The sequence below is a fragment of the Dryas octopetala genome, chromosome 9 (assembly GCF_963921425.1).
Source record: "Dryas octopetala chromosome 9, drDryOcto1.1, whole genome shotgun sequence".
Classification (NCBI taxonomy): Eukaryota; Viridiplantae; Streptophyta; class Magnoliopsida; order Rosales; family Rosaceae; genus Dryas; species Dryas octopetala.
Window position 1 is genome coordinate 6825837 of NC_141374.1, and position 18528 is coordinate 6844364.

General features: G+C 33.5%; 1 protein-coding gene across 1 annotated transcript; it reads left to right on the forward strand.

The window, feature by feature from the left end:
* The first annotated feature begins 5037 nt into the window (after positions 1–5037).
* LOC147273499 (uncharacterized) lies at positions 5038–7974 on the forward strand. Its single transcript, XM_086228230.1, has 2 exons — positions 5038–5127; positions 7270–7974. Exons 1-2 carry the CDS (start codon positions 5038–5040, stop codon positions 7972–7974), a joined length of 795 nt encoding a protein of 264 aa, XP_086084356.1.
* The last annotated feature ends 10554 nt before the right edge of the window (positions 7975–18528 follow it).

The window sequence follows — 18528 nt, forward strand, 5'->3', positions numbered from 1 at the left end:
GGAATAAATTGACATAATTTCGAAAACATCGAATCGGAATGCCGTTGGAAAATTTCCAAATTTTTCGAATTGGATCGGAATTTACAGATACATTCCAATTACAATCCAATTTTTTTTGGAATTTTCAGAATTTGTCATTTTCAAATTTGATTCAGATGTTTCAAAATTAAAAATTTTCAAATTGAAATTGGTCGGATTCGGATTCGGATTCGAATTTTCCAATCCAAATCACACTCCTAAGTATTACAATATTGAAATAGTAACAGTAATGCAATAATAGCTAGATTAGTAACAATAATGTAGTAAGAGCTAGAAGGTCTAGCGTGACTATCTAACATAACATGCCCCTATATATGTAAGGTTGTTCCACCCTACAGCTTCCCATTCCCATGCCATTCCCATGTTGACCTTTGTCTTATCATCATTACTATTATCAAGTTAGAAGAAGGGTTTGGTCTTATAAAAAATTACTATTGTCTAAAACACTATTTATTCAATAAAAAAGTGACATAAAAACAACTTAATAAATTAGGGTATATTTGTAAAATAAAATTATTAAATTAAATTTTCAAAAATAAAAAAAAGACACCCCCACCACCTTAAAACGTGGACAGAGTGGTAGGATGTTATAAAACAATAAGAATAAAATACCATAAAAAACACACAATAAAAATGTTAATTGACAAGTGCGGAGCTCGTGCCAGGAGACTAGTATATATAAAACAAACACTCCTATTAAGTGAAATTTCCAAAATGGCATAAATTACCCCAAGGAATAAAATTTCGGGTTTCGAGAAAATTTCTACGGAAATATCGAAGATTTTTAAATTTTGACAGAAATTCGACGGAAACGACAGAAATTGTTATCAAAATACGAAAATTTTGAATAAAACTTTACCATATGTAATCTATTTAACATATTATCTACTATATTGATAAAAAAACATTGAAGAAACCAAACTATATAATAAGTTTCATGTGATATAAGATGAATATAATGTGCGCTGAAGACAAATACTGTTAAATAAAATTAGTATAATGAATAAATAAAATTAGTATATTCTTTATACTCTATAATCTATACACTAAATCCTAATATTAAACCCTATATACCATAATACTCTTTATACTCTATAATCTATATATACACTAAACCCTATAGATTTTATAATTTATACTCTATATTGTTTAGAATATGGTATAAGATATTAGAGTTTAGGTCTTTTAGGATATTTTTAATTATTTTTTTATATAAAAATATATTGAGTTTAAAAACAACTAAACGAAACTCCAAAACGGTCAAACGAAATCCCAAACATTTTTTTTATTTCCAATTGCTCAAAGGCCCCAAACCCCAATCAATCCTAAATCTTTTATTTTCTTTTCTCTTTGTTCTTTCCTTTTCTTTTATTTTCTTTTATTTTCTTCTTTCTTTCCTTCCTTTTCCCCGTAAGTCTCCACTTCTCCAGTGGCCATCTTCCCTCTCAATCTCATTACTTCAGTGATTCAGTCACCTTCTCTTTCTCTCTCCCTTAGGCAGTAACTCATCCTTCCCTCTCTGATCTTTTCTCTCTCCTCCCTCTCCCTCCCCGATCTCCCATTCTTCTCTTCGTGCGCCAATCTCCTCTCCCTGGGCCGATCTATTCCTCCTCTCTTTTCTCTCCCCAGCGACAATAAGTGACGAGGCTGGCTCTCCTTTTCCTCCCATCTCTCCCTTTGGTCGCTGCCTCCTTGGCTCCAGTCCAAAATTTTATCGAAATTTCGAGAATTTTGGAAAATTTTTCAAAATATATTTAATATAGTGTTAAAATTTCCATACCCCTCAAAATCGAAAATTTCAAAATTTAACACCTTGAATTACCCCTAGCTAGTTAATTAAAATGTCAAGTGATTTTAATTTTTTTTAATTTTTTAAAAGAAGGTAAATTGGTAAGTCAACAATCTTTATATTTTTTACATTAAAAAAAAAAAAAAACATAAGAATTTGTTCTTCACTGACAGTTTTTGCCTATTCTTTACCCAGGAACTTGAAGTTATCTCTCCAACAAATTATATATTTAATCAGTTAATTATTATTTATTTAATTAAATTTCAACCAAAATTATCCATTTAGTTAAACTCTTGGGGTTAGTCCAAGTGGTGAGGGTGGGTGTGATAAAGGTTAGAATTAGGTTAGGTCTAAAATTTGATTCCCTCCAATGTAACAAAAAAAAATTTCTATGTAGTTACACCACTAACTACTAGGGGTGGGTTCGGTACAGTTACCGTACCGAAACACCCATACCGAATTCCGACCGATATGGGTCGGTAACCGATCACTTCGGTATCGGTCGGAGATTGGCGTTATCGGTCGGAGAGTGGCGGAGACCGGAGGAAGAGAGGGGAGGAGAAGGCGAGCCCGGCCTCGTCGCCAGCCGTCGCCAGAGGGCGGCAGATCGAAGAGAGAGTCAGAGAGGTGATCGGGGAGGGAGGAGAGAGAAGGCCATGGGGAGGGAGAGGAGGAAGAGAGGGAGAGTTTGGCGCTGGTGTCACGCCGGACTGAGGAGAGTTGGTCTCGGGAGGGAGGGGAGAGAACACGGGAACTGGGAGAGAGAAAGAGATCTGGGACTGGGAAAAAGAGAAAGTGAGAAATGAGAGGCAAGAGAGAGTCACGCGGGGGGGGGGAGAAGGAGGGGAAGAAGAAAAAAAAAAAAAAAGGAAAGCTTTTAGAAAATTTCATCACTGTGTTGATATACATATTTTATGTAGACTAATACTATCAAATTATGTTGTATCAGTTTATGCTTCTCGCTCCTCCACTATGTTCCAACTACAGGTACACCTCCAATTCCAAATACGACATCGTTGGCCTATTGGCTATTTTCCAATTTCTACTATACTTTTTCATTCTCTTGTTAAGCTCCCTTCTCACTTTTTTTTTTTTTTTTTTTTTTTTTTTTCATATTTTGAATTCTTGATTACTTGTATTCAAGGTTCAAAATGTTGGCCAAGAAAAAAAAACACTAAGAAGTGAAAGACCCTTTAAAATCTGGAAGGAATATTTCTTAATGTCCTCTTTCTCCTTTAATTTCTGTAAAGAATAATAAAAATAAAGTTTTATTTTGTAAAGAATAAATAAGGTATTTTGGGGTTTCGTTTAGGGTTTGGACTTTGGGGTTTAGGGTTTAGGGTATTTTGGGGTTTCAAATTTCAATTGGGGTTTGAAGTTTTTTATTTTTATTACATATGTTTTTTATAATTTATAGTATATAGTCAATAACTTAATAGTTTACATGTTTTTTAATTTATATCATCTTCTAAACCTGAGGGTATATGGTATAGGTCATATACCTAATAGGGCCGTTAGGCTAAATGGCTAATACCATATACTAGTAATAATATATTATACCATATTATACATTTATGATTGAGGTAATTACATAAATCATAAATAGTCCATAACTCCATAGTCTATAACTTAATAGTTTACATGTTTTTTAATTTATATCATCTTCTAAACCTTAGGGTATATCGTATATAGGTCATATACCTAATAGGGCCGTTAGGCTAAATGGCTAATACCATATACTAATAATAATATATTATACCATATTTTACTATATTATATCATATTATACAATATACTAAATTACTAATATTATATCATATTGATATAAATTATAGAAAATTAGAAATGTATTATATAAAATTATAAATTATATAGAAAGGTAATACTAAGTATTTTATATTTAGGGTATACCAGTATAGTATAGAAATGTATAAAAATAAATTATTTTAATTATACTTTTTTAATATACGGTCGGTATCGGTATACCGTCGGTACCGAATTTTGTAAACCAATACAGTTACCGAATTCATCGATATTTTTGGTATCAATATTTTTTGGTATAAAATCGGTACGATATCGATATTTTTCGATATTTTGATATTTTTACCCGGCCCTACTAACTACCCATACTCTAAAATGAATAAAAAAAAACTCAATTGTTGCACGATAAGAAAAAAGACTTTTGCGCAAGTTTAGTATATCTTTATGGGTAGCCCTCAGCAATGGTATGATCACTCGGGGCTTGGTTTTCGTGAAAAAAAAAATTTTGTGGATGTCCGCCTATATATATGAGAATTACTGCTTATCTTTATATTGATTGAACATAGAGTAATTATGTTCTGACACCCCCGCTCCGCTTTGTTGACCCCCATTTTTAAAATTCCAGTTATACCATTAAAGAAAAAATCTCAATACTTACCGCACGTCCACCCCACACTGACCAGCCCTACCCCAATTGCCACCGCCAAAGGCCCCTTTCACCAACGACAACCTCTCTCTCTCTCTCTCTCTCTCTCTCTCTCTCTCTCTCTCTCTCTCTCTCTCTCTATTTCCCTCCTCTCTTCCACTTTTTTTTTTTTTTTCTTATTTTCTTTATCTTCCACCCTCTCTAGACCACCATATATGCATGGGTGGTTGGCAACTCCCTCAACCTCCAGATTGGAGGTTGGCACCCATAGTGGTCCAATGAGGGACGGAGGAAGAGAATGAAAGATAAAGAAAGAGAAAAGAGGAAGGAGAGAAAGAGGGAGGGAAAGAGAGAGAGAGGTCGCAGGATGTGGAAGGGCCCGTCGTTGGCGGTGGGGCGTTGAGATTTTTTTTCTTTAGCTTTTCATTAAGGGTAGAATAGGAAAATTAGGTGAAAAAGAAAAGAGGGAGGTCAAGAAATTAAGTGTTTTAGAAAAGTCAAACTAGCATCACTCTTGAGCATATTAGCCTCTGATTGTTATACCATCCATGCATCAAGAATATCCCATTCAACGATAACATCAACATAATCGATCCAGTGAGTGAATTTGATAGATAAAAATATATATATTTTTAGCTTAATTTTCAGACCTCGTTATTCACTAGACATAATATAAAGTAAAATAATGTTGATTTAGAACTTATCAAACAATTTAAGTACTTCAAGTTAAAAATGTAACTTCTTTAAACTACTTTCTACTAGTAATGAGTAGGATATGGCCGTATTAATTAATTAAATAAACATGCAGACCAAGAATGTGTTACAAGTGGGAGAGCTAGCATCCCCTATCGGTGTACTTACTGGCATACGATGCAAACAATGTGATGAAAAAGTAAGATATTAAGTTTATTGGTTTAGTAGTTTTTGGTGGAAAAAGCAATGTCAAACACTTGATCAACTTCAGAGTCTTGAAGAGAAATATGATAATTAATAAATTCTTAGTAGATTAAAATAATGTAATTCGATAGTGTTACTATTATACTTTCTAAATTAATGACTTAAAAACTATATGGTACTACTGCTTTGTGAATTAAGCAATATTTAATGGTGAAAAAAAATCTTTTTGTAGAGGGGGTTTACTTATGGGACAACAAGAAAGTAACAAAAAGGAGAATTTAAGAGGATGGAGACAAATTAATTAATGCAGATACTAATTATAAGTTGTATATAATATGACAGTCCATATCCAAGTGGAGTGCTTTGGACATACGTTTATTTGATTGAACATACTTTGCTAACTAAGCAATTTTGTCCCCTTTAGAATTAAGAGACAATTAGAGAGAAGTTTATTTACGGTGCATGTATTATGAAATTTAAGGCTAATTTGAGTTATTCAATCGACCTCGGGATCTCTTATTTTAATACAGTTGATTTACCACTAATTTAAAATATTTAAACTGTTAAAATGTGATTCAATAATTATTTTATACTCTAATGAATATGACTTGTTGGTCTCCAGTTTTTCAATTCATATATTCTTTCCTGATGCAGTACAATCAGCCAAGGTTTACAAAGATAAACCTAAAAGAACAAGGAGCCTGGAATCCACCAGGAAATTGAGAGAAAACCTCAATAATTAGTTTGATAAAATAATAATAGAATAATTCGGCTAACAATTGTAAAAATTGCTTAAGTACGCTTAAAGAAAACCTAGGGCGCAAACAACCATATAATTAAGGCCCACGGGTAATTACAAACCCCAATAAAATATAAACGAAAATAAATAAAATGTCTGAAAGTTTAGAATGCAGTTTTGAGGCCCTAAACGATCTCGGATGGCCGAAAAAGCCCATACATCATAGTATAACAATGAGTTTGACTCGTCTCGCGATTCCCTTCGAAACGATATGCATTAGTGCCACTTTCAGAGCCAAACCCTCCGACTAGTACAAATCATTTCCCAAATTTCTTGGATTTGCAACGATCAAGCTGTTGCATAAACTTCTCCGCCATCCGTTCTGCATCATTTCCACTTGCTGAGATCATTTTTTAGTTTGATATAGATTGTTAATTCATTCTCTAAGTTTTTTGAAATTTAGTGATTGATTAATATGGTTCTAACAGGTCTGGATTGGAAACTTCTATCCCCTAATCCCTTATTATGTTAACTTGTAAAGTGGAGATGCACCTATGTATAATATATACATTAATTGTTTTTGTTTTCTTTTTCATAAAGTATTTACATATTGTTAACTTCTTCCATTTTGTTGACTTACTCTTGACAATTAAAGTCTTAGGTTCAGTAGTTGATTATCACCTTGTACCTATTAATATTTGCAAGAAATTAAAATGGCTTCCAAATGACGAAGATAAATTCTGTGAAAGATCTCTCACAAATGGAAATCTTAAGCACGAGAATTTTACGCCTTCAAACATATTTAATTCCAGATATTTTGAACTAGCTAATCGTTTCACATTAGTACTGATTTCGAAAGTAAATAATTGAACATATATGTTACTGGTTATGTCCAAATTAAGAAACAAGGCCAAAGAAACTTCATTAACATTACCATAATTTCTTAATATATATATAATTTCCTCTTTATTTCTTAACCTGTATGTTGTTTTATTCGTACCTGTAAATCATATATATATATATATATATATATTTTCTATACATGGGTCTGTCTTTGTCCATAAAAGAGGACTAATGCCTTCTGCTTGAGATAATTGAACAAGTAAACACATATGGACTGACGTTGAAGCCAAAGCAATGTCGTGGTACATACAGAATACAGCTAGTGGGGTGGCCTAACATATTTTAATGTCCATGGGACTAAAATCCAACTGCTTGTAACCCAAATTTTGGTGATACACTCGGTGTTAGGGTTTCATTTTGTCTCTACTCTCCCTCCTTAGCCCATCCCCTATTTAACCCATTACTCCAATTTGCTTCCACATCAACTCCATATCATCATCATCATCATCTATATCTTAAATGTTACTAGTACAAGTACAACCATGGCGGACCTAGCTTGGCCTTCTCTCCTTGATCGAACTCCAAAAATTGGCTCTATCACAACAAAATCAACTAAACCCTAACTTGCCCCCAAGTCCCTGGATGTGGAACCCTAAGCAAGCTCATCAAGAAGAGGACTCATGGGAAGTGAGAGCCTTTGCAGAAGACACTGCCAATGCCATGGGAACCACATGGCCTCCAAGGTCTTACACTTGCACATTTTGCCGGAGGGAATTCCAGTCCGCCCAAGCCCTCGGCGGCCACATGAACGTGCACCGCCGCGACCGTGCCCGGCTCCACCAAGCACACCCAAATAATCCGGCCGCCAACCTGGCAGCGGTCTCATCCTCCAGTTCCTCATTCATAATCCCAACTCAAGAATTTGTCACTTCAAATGGGGGATTGTGCCTTCTTTACCAATTGCCAAGCCCTAATATCGGTACTGCAGCTGCCTTCATGACTACTCCCACAAGTGCTTTCAACTCTTCTTGCGCTGAGTCATCATCACCTTCAACTCTTCTTTCTGTGTTACCCAGTAATCCACCTGACTACTTAGTGAGCTTCCCAGTTGTGCCACAGAGAAGTACCAATTCTTCATCGCATTGCCACTCAAACAGATCATCAGCTGAGATACCCTCAACATCTGGTAATGATCAAAATGACAATGAAGAGCTTGATTTAGAGCTTAGGCTTGGGCATGGTCCAACACTACCATCTTGACCAACAACAAATTAAGGATTATATGCACATGGTGTTTCTGCAGATCTGCATATATATATATATATGCTATTAATTTGCTGTTGGAGGAAGAGAGGGTGTGCCAGTGCCACACATTAATTATTGATGTGTAAGATACATTACTACTCTAGATATAGCTAGCTTTCATAGAGATACCTGTTTGAGATATTTTTGTTCTTTTTATTTATTTATTATTTTCATGGTTGGTTTTATGAATTTGTGTGTGGGATTGAAGATGGAAATGGATCGAAGAAAGAGAGGAAACCATATATATAAAAGGCATATTTTTATGATAAATTGAAAGAAAAAGAAGGTTAATTAATTAATTTATATAATAATTAGGGCTTTGTGAATTGTGAGTGATGGAGTATAGAGATAGATAAAGGTTGCAGTGCACTGTCATTTTCTGTTACTGATTTCTGAGTAAAGGGTCTGTGTCTCTGGGCATACATTTCCGTGGGGATTATTTCTATCACTTAAAGGCTATTTGAATGTGATTCGCTCCTCTTGTTTCCACAAACTACAAGAATGCCACGGACCCAAAAAATCAATATTCAAATTAAAGCATTAAGAACAAAATCTGCAGCAGGCTAGCTAGGGGATCATTAAGATTAGTAAGCTTATGATCCGCTTCAGCATTAATATTGAATATATGCATGAGACTTTAATTAAATACCATTTTTTTTCCCAGAAGATCACTAAAACTAGATTGCAGTGCTTTTAACAAGACTATGAAATTAATCGTGTATAATTAGGATTGTTCTCAATCCAAAGTTGTCTATTATTAATTATGAGCTGCATTTCACTTACACCACCCAAGAATGATCTTAGACTTCAGCTAATTAATCATCTTTTAATAATAAAAGATGATGTGTGGTGTTCTCTTATTCAAGAATCAAGACCGTACACTCTTCTTATAAGATTACGGTGCATTAATTTGGCCCTTGTAACCCTTCTTATAAGATTATTCCTCGAAGAGGGGCCTTTGTGGCTGTTAGAGGCTATATATTGCTAAAAATTTGGATGTTCATATGTCATCTAACAATCGTCACCAAACTAATATCAAAATTTTTAGTAAAAAATTACATATCCTATGGGAAGTGATCGAGTGTACTTCATTTCTGAAAATAGAAGAGAAAATTAATGTATTCTTATATGAGAAATGTTAGTTATTTTCTCTTTTTCTATCTTATTTTTCAACCTTTTTCCGTATCATTTTCATTTTTATGTAGTTAGTATCAAATAAACAGATGGTTTTTATAATAGTTAAATTCACAGTCTATTTATTTGATAATAGTTATATGACCAAAACGATTTTCGACTTGGTTCATTTTTTTGCAGAGATTCTTTAAAGATTGATATAAAATATGAGCAGTTCCAATCACGAGAATTCGGAGTTCGAAAGAAAATGTAGCTAGTATTCCTCTTCTTGTATTTAAGTTTGACTAGATTCCCATTGATGTGTCTGGTTGGTGTCATTAATTCATAAGCTTATTGTATAGTGATCGATTAAACCATATATATGCATTTACAAATATACAGGTACATTATTATTAAGTATATTAATATGTCCATAAAATTTCACTTGATGAAATGATCCACACAATGGTTTATGGGGTAATTCTCTCGTCTACATGTGTTTCAAATAAAATTTTAAATGAGAATTCTTTATGTCAATTTTATATATATAATAAGTATATTGGAACCAGATTTTATACAGAAGCTATATAAGAATATTATATATATGAATATATAGTTTCTAGAGTTTTTAGTATAAAATTGTAATAAAATTTCAGCAAAGGATTCTGTGTGAATGACCGTATGCGAGAATTGTCCATGTTTTATGTAGGTTTACTATATATATTCTGTGATCTTTTTCCCGCAAGACAAGTCTACATGAACAGTGATAGTCCAACCTAGCTAGACTGGCCTGCAGTACTTTTAGCTTTTTGCTTTCTACAAAAAATAGCTCTACCTTTTCAGAAACTCAGATTTTCCCTTTGCCAAAACAAAGCAAACATTCCCGCCCCAGCCTAGCTAGCTAGATCGATCCGCTAAAAGCCTACTATATACTGATGAGTCTTCATTAATTGGCTGCCAACCTAGAGTATATAGTAATTATTAATGTGGTCCATATCTAAGAGTAAGCTAGACTCATCCACCTATAATACAATGGTACAGAAATAGGCTAGCTAGGTGTAGCTAAAAGCCTCATGTGCATGTGTACCATAAGGCCGGTGGTATTATATAAATAAAAGTTAATTGATAGAGAAATTCTGGAGCTAGAAAGCAAGAAGACAATTACACTTATTTGTTTTGGTATGGACAATTACAATTTTACACTATGCTTAATCATATCGAATACAACCACACTAGGTACACAGCACAAACACCTCTTCTGATTATATATATATATATATATATATATATAATATACAAAAATACTCTAAAACTAACTAATTAGCAAGTTAATATAAAGCGAACCATCATGTTAGGCCCACCGCACAATGTTATCTCAAAATCCGAACCGTTTATTTTTTAGGCCTTACTTCAAAGATCATCTCTGTAAAAAATTTCTAAAATCGAAAGTCATTTAGCCATTTGGTTATGATCACAATTATTTATATACTTTTATCGAAAATAGTGATCGTCTATTTATTTGATCGCAATTAGATGACTAAATAATTTATGATGTAATTGATTTTTTGCAATGATGATTTATAAATTAAGTAGGGCCTAAAAAATGGACGGTTCGGATTATGAGATTAGTTATGTGGTGGGTCCAAAAGCATGATTAGTTTCGTATTAACTTACTAACTAGTTAGACTCATCTCAAACAAATGAGAGGTGAACCAATTAACCATGAGTAATATGCTGTTTAATATATTATATCAACTTTTTGTAACTTAATTAAAAAAAAAGCAAAAATCCAGTTGTAGAGCCAATCTGCACCAATGTTTGCAGTGAGATTAACAACATTTTAGGTTGCGGAAAGGTCTAGATATACACTAGTTCTTATTTTTCTTAGAACATGTACGTACTCCTAGTTTTGGATTAAAAATCTTGGAGATATATAAGATTTGGGGTGGAGATATATAAGATTTGGGGTGGAGATGGAATTTACAATTTCAACTTACTAAAACGCTTTGTTTTGGAATAAGATGACATTTGTCAATTACTAGTGGGATTTGAAGATGAAATTTGAGAATTCCAAATCTCTTTTCTAAATTCTACATAAATTGGTGTTATTTCAAAATTCCATCACTATAGGACTTCATTTAAATGTACTACCGAGACTTAAGATCTAGGACTCACGACCCATAACTCGGGCCTCGAACCTAGATCGAACTAAGACTCGGACCCCGCATCTACGACCTTGGTCCCGGAACTTGGGACCTGGCCTCAAGACCATAAAATCGAAACAGGGACCCTAGACTCAAGACCTCGAATCCTATACTTGGGACCCAAGACCTAGATCAGTAACACTACGCCGAAACAAGGGCCCGAAAACAAGTATCGGGACCCAACACCCGAGATTCGATACCCAAAACCCTTGAATACAAACCTAGACATGGGACCAAGAATCCCGAAGGGATCCAAGACTCAAGACCCCAAACTCATAATCATGCCCCAATATATATCCTAAACATGGGACTTGGGACCCATGATCTAGGACCTAGGACTCGGGGCTCCAAACCCAAGACCCAGAACATGGGATCTTGGATTCGAAACACAAGATCCATAACCCGCTAGGACCTGAGTTTCGTACTCCAGAATCGAAACCTAGAACTAAAACCTAGATCCAAGATGCCGGACATGCATAATTGAGACTTGAGAATTAAGACTTTGAATCCAGATTAGGGACGACAATACTAAAAGGAAACTGGGATCTAAGACTCGAGACACGAACACTAAATCTAACCTGAACACTAAATCTAAAACTCTCAGATCTTTGAGATATATATGTATTAGTTTTGGTGATTTTAGATATTTGTTTTTGTTTTCTTATTTTAATTAGAAAGTACTCTCAGTGATCTAATGTTTTCTATTTTTTTCCCGAATTGTTAAGTATTAAATAATATAATAATTACGTACTCTCAAGTCTAGTTTTTGAAAGATTTTTAAGTGGAAACCCAACCAAATAAAAAATTAAGTCAAAGCCCAACTATTCGTTTCCGCTAGCCTATAAACCCAACCAAATAAAAATTAAGTAATTATCCGATACTCTTGCCAAGAGCTCGATCAGCAGATGAATCCTCATCTGCATCTGTGCACATCTGCAGATTTTAGATTGTAGATGCATTTTTTTTTAGGTTGTAGATGCATTTTTTTAGATTGCAGATGTACGTAGATTTTAAGGTTGTAGATGACGGATTTTAAGTTGTATATATATGCATATTTTAGGTTACAGATGTAAAGATGAGGTCGCAAATGCAACCAAGTGCTCGGCAAAAATCACCAAGCGCTCAATAAGAATTGCCGAGCACTCTGTAGGATTTTCCTAGCGCTTAGTAGAATTTTTAGGCTTCGATCTGCTTAAGTTTTTGGTTGGGTGGACGGTACCCTGACTTATCTTTCTTTTTCATTTTGAGCTTCTACTTAAAGCACCCTAAATAATAAACACATAAAGTTTTCTCTTCTTAATTCATTCGTATTTTTCTTGATATTTTAAGGAATTAACAAGTTAGATAATAGAAGCTGGCCATTTCTTCTTGGCATTCTCAGTTCAAGAGTCAACAAATCTAAAGTAGAGTGGAAATATCACATCATATGGCACCCCATGGATACTAACTGCAGTAAAATCCACAGCTAGGAGAGCAAGGCGTATCAAGAAGGAGATCGATCGACCTTAATTGGCTTAGCCTCACGACCTGATTAATTAATTGATGTACCACCTACTTGAAGTACTCGAAAATTCTTGTAACAATAATTATACAGAATAGAAAGCAGAAAACATTTAATCAGTACGATACTGAAGTTCTCAAAATGTCAAATGGAAAGGGTGGACCACTCTAGCTAGCTATATCCCTTCCACCACTGATGCATTGGTTTCCGAGGAGATTTATCTTTTTATTGTTCAGATTAATTCAAGTTGTTTATACTCCAATCAAAACGATATATGCTTTAGGTAGTGATCAATTATACTAATTTGCTTATATCGTCTCGATGCAAATATATATCTCATTTTAAGCATAACGATATATGGTTTGTAAAACTCATTTTACATTGTAGTTTGATAATCAAAATCATCTATTTTTTAAGTCTGAATTTAAAGATCATTTCTATATATAAAAAAAAAAATAGACAAATATATCGAAAATTGTTTAACCATTTCAAGTATTTAGTATGAATCACTATGTTCATTTATTTATTCAACCACAATTAGATGTTTTATTAGTTTCCGATTTATCTAATTTTTTGTAAAAATGATCCTTATATAAGGACTTAGAAAATAAACTGTTACAATCATCAAATTAAAGTAACGAGTGGGTCCTATAAGTGGTACCTAGCTCATTATGTCTAAGATGAAGTATATCTTAACTGAATTAATATATATATATATATATATGTAATTTCTTCTAAAATGGTACATAAAAATGTGGTAGAAGAAATCCAACATTTAGAGTTTAGGGTTAGAGTTTTTGTTTTTATGTATTATCAGTAAGACACCAGGGTTTAATTCCTTTTTATTTATTTGGATATGCGATCGACTTTGGTTTCTTCACTAAAGTCTAATTAAGGATAAAGGATCTTTAATATATGCCCTTACTAATTATGCCCAGGCTTAACCATCATGGACCCTACCAAGATCCCCAGCTAGGCAGAGAGCCAGCTAATAGAGCACATACTTCATGATTTCTAATTTCTTAGCTGCATGCAGACTGCTCGGTCCCCTACCGTTCACCGTTACCTCCCGGCCCTCTCATATGATGCATGATATGCGGGTATCGATAATGTTGTTAGATTTAGAAAATTAATTTGTTCCGCGATGATAGTACGTATAGTATACATATTGTAAAAATAATTGTACTCAGTTCAAAAATTAACCGGGAATAGGTCAAAAGTCAAAGAATCTTATATATATATTTTTAATATTTAGTCTCAACTTTTCTCCTCTCATGTGGTGGCGAAGCTTGAGCTAAACATGTGAATAACATATATTTAACCGGGTAAGAGGAAGTACATGTGGTCTAACATTAGGATTAACACATGAATTTCCTCATTCTAATACTATATAAAAGTTAGAATATCCAATTCAAAACAAATATGTATTGAATAGATTGAGAGATCCAAACTTTATATATTGTGACACAAAGTTTAAAATCAATACATGTTAATATCTTATTTATTAAAAATAAATAAAATACAATGTTTAATGAATAAAATTTGATAATCAAAATTTGAGAAGTGTAGTAATACTAATGCAAGAGTATGGATAGATGGTGAGATATCTAATAACCATGAATTCAGTGTCCACTGTTCATTAATTAATAGCTTATGCACTACAACAGGGAAAAGGAACAAAGCCTAGATTTAGCAAAAGAAAACAAAACGAAAAACTCAATCTCAATGCTCATAGCTAGGCCCTTTATATGTTTCTCAATTTGTACGTTTTTACTTTTCAGCCTGATAACTAAGTGATAGGGTGAGTAATATCGACCAAGATTCGGACAGTTAAAAAGGTGAGAGAGAGAGAGAGAGAGAGAGAGAGAGAGGTGCGGTTGGGTGGGTGCGGTTGTTAAAACTTAAAAGCAATGCGTGTGGGAAGTAGGGTTGAGGTTTAGTCGTGGTCAGTGCATGGGCTCGGATTCCCAGTGACACCACCAATCCCAGTAATCATTGCATTTCTATCGCTCTCTTATCCTCATCTCTCAACTCGATCTCATGCATGGACACTGGAGACTGGAGACTGGGAGAGCAGCTTCCTGTTTCTTTTGCCATAGCTCTTTCTTCTAGACAATAGACTGTTACTAATAGTGACACTTCTTCTAAACATTGTCATGACAAAAATCCTCACAGAGATTTTGTGCAACAAAAGAAAGAAAATCCCATGTGCATGTGCTAGCTTAGCTCGATCTCCATGTTCATCATAGGTTTAAGTGATCGATTTTGTAGAAATCTCAAAGAGAATCAAAGCAAACACACACCAACACACACATCAATCCCAAATCCAAGAGAGAGAGATATGGATGCAGGGGCGAATCTAGGATTTCAAAGTGGGGTGGGCTAAACTTAGCTTACGAACTATTTTTGTCTTAAAAAAAAAAAAAAGTTGCACCTAGTTAATTAGGAGGGACGTAATGGCAAATACTATATAACACTATCTAAGTTGCGCCCAACGTTTCTTCACTAAGTAAAAATTATTAATTATCAATTCATTATCGATACTATTAATTAGAAAATTCTCGTTCAATGGGGATGATCATACATTCAGCCAGAAATTTATCGTCTATCTTGTTTCGAAGTCGATTTTTTAATAAACCTCATAAATGAAAATGCTCATTCTTTCGGTGATGTAGCAACATAAAGAGTCAACACCAGACGAATCAATCTATCAATCAAGTCGTAGTCTTTTGCCAACCCTATTTCTACTAATTTAATAAACAGTTGAGAAAAAAATAAAAAACAAAGACCATGGAGATATAAACCCAAATTAAAACTAATATAATACCTTATTAGAGACTTAGAGCTAGAACTGTGTGTGGTGGGGGCTAGGAGATGAGAGAGATCTATGTGTTGCTCTCATTTGCATAGGTAAGAAGTTTTGGGGATCAAGGGAAAAGGAAACAATTTAATTAAAATAATTTTTTATTCTTTGGTGGGTTAATAACTTAATGTTCAGCACATGATTACTGTCATGGAATGATGAGTTAATTAACTTAATGTTCAGCAAAACCAATAAATAAAAGGGCCATGAGATTTGGATGGAAATGGACTGGGCTAGGCTTCAAATGTATACAACTAAGCTTAAAAAAACCCAAAAAAAGCACCTGGGCTGCAGCCCAGGCAGCCCATAACATAGATTCGCCCCTGTATGGATGAGAGAGAAAATGGAGGAGCTTGGTGGCTGGCTTTCTATTAGCTCCTCATAATCAAACCCTAATACAAACAACAGCTTAAACCATTGTTAGTAGCCCCAACAATTTAATAAAATGTAAATACATATTTTTTTCATAATGTAAAATGTAAATACATATTTTTGTCTTTGTCATGGCTTGTAGAGGAAATGTATGTGTGACACGTGAAGATCAAGCCCTAGTGAAAGCTTGCTAGAGAGGAGACCTGACGGTTGTCTTGGTGTCAATCAAAGAAATACCCTGCTTTAATTGGAATCAAATTTACGTAATTTTCAAGCATAACTTGGGGGCCGGTGAAACCGTACGTGATATTGGTGACAATAAATCACGTTGGAAAGATATTGCGCGGGATTGCACCAAGTTTTATGGTTTTTGGATGGAGGCCGAACGAATATTGCGCCCATTTAAGTGGTGCAAATGATGCCAACGACGTAAGTTTTTATTTATTTATTGGTATTTAGTTGTGAGCATATCAAGTATATTTATTTAATTTTATAATTTTTTATTTAGCAAACATATATATTTAATTTTATGATTGTTTTATGGTTGTTTATTTATCAATCATATTTATTTAATATGCAATTCAAGCATACTTATTTAATTATGGTTGTTTATTTAATTTTATGATCAATTTAAGGTTGTTTATTTATCAAGCATATTTATTTAATTTTATGATTGTAGTTCGCAACTGCACTTGGATTTTTTGAGGGCAAGACTGGAAGAAAGTTTGCATTTTTACATGTTTGGGACTAAATAAAGGAAAGTGCAAAGTACGTGCACTACAACAAAAAACGTTGATAGATATCAGTCCACGATTGATATCTAATGGAGTAAAAATCTGATATATCCAGTTGCGATATCTAATGTACCCATTTTATATATCATTTTTCTGACTGATATGTAAATATTTTCTTTCTTTTTTTTTCCAATCTGATATCCTAAATAAAATATGAATATATATCATATTTTTTATCACGTACTTCTGATATTTACGATATCAGAGTATGATAGATATGGTCAATAGATATCCTATTTGACACTAATACTGACATATAACTATGTATCAATATCAAGTTTGAGGTGAAATATGATATAAAATCATGGTATCAATATCAAGTCTAGGAAGAATCTAATATATAATCATGGTATCAATATCAAGTCTGAGGTAGAATTTAATATATAACTAAGGTATGAATATCAGGTCTAAGGTAGAATATGATATATAAACATTGTTTATATATCAAGTCGAAGAAAGAATCTGATATCAAAACATTATAACATTCCAGTTTTTAGTCCAAAACTGATATTGTTTATTATTTTGAGTTTAAAAAAGAAAATTGGAATGTACGGTAGATATCAGTTTTTTTTTTCACCCAAAAGGGATAACAATGAATTGAACATATAATTGTGCCTAGAATTTGAAATGACCTGAAATCTGTGCAAGTATAAAATCTTTTAGTTCCATATATTTCATATTCGAAGCATCAATAACATTCAAAATACCCAAAAAGAGATTACAATACAATATCCAACAAATAAACACAATTTTATTTTCTAAAGGTCTAAACATAACCACCAACCTAAGAACTAAGGGAATATTGCCAACATGTACAAATTATAAGGCATGGCAGTGCACAATAAGGCCTAAATTCTGCCTATCTCCCTTTACAAAAGATTGAAATGACAAGTAGTAGCTACATGTAAATTGCATATCCACAAAATGGTCAAAACATGCTAGCACATATAAACACCTACATCTAAAGATATTTGAGGGTACTAAACTCTCCCCATTCAACCCGAACTTCACCAATCTGTTCGATCTTGTGTGTAACCACTTCGCCTGTTTTTCGGGTTAGTCCACGAAAAACATTAAAGACAAGTGCATTAATATTTACATATTTATCTTCAACACACAAACTCAAACATATTCTCAAGTAAGAACTTACCAAATCAAACACATATTATTCCCAAGTCTCAAATTAGATTTTACTCAAATTAATTATCACTCATGTCAATTTCAATATCTCAACATGAATGTAACTCAATTTCACCAAATAAAAAGGGTAAAAACATGCATGTAACTCAATTTCACAAGAAAGGGTGTTGTTTAACTTTACTGTTTAAATTCAGTAAATTATAGTTGTTCCTAGTTAGTGTGCGCTGCAAAAATTTCTGCCAGTAGGTCCAACTTAGAAAAATTGCAACAAATTCAATATAGGTCCAAATTACTTGGTTCTTGTCCCACAACCATTAGTAAGTCTAATTTCAAACCCCTATATTTCATATTTGAATTCCCCACATAGTAGTACAAAATTCATCAAGAGTCCAGTAAGGTTAGATTCACTAAAAATGGGTTATTTTGCTACTATTTGAGTTAAAACGTACACCTGTTCTTTAAAATCCAAAGGAAATACCAACACATGCAGGTTTAAAGACCTTATTTGAGCTATAAAATAAA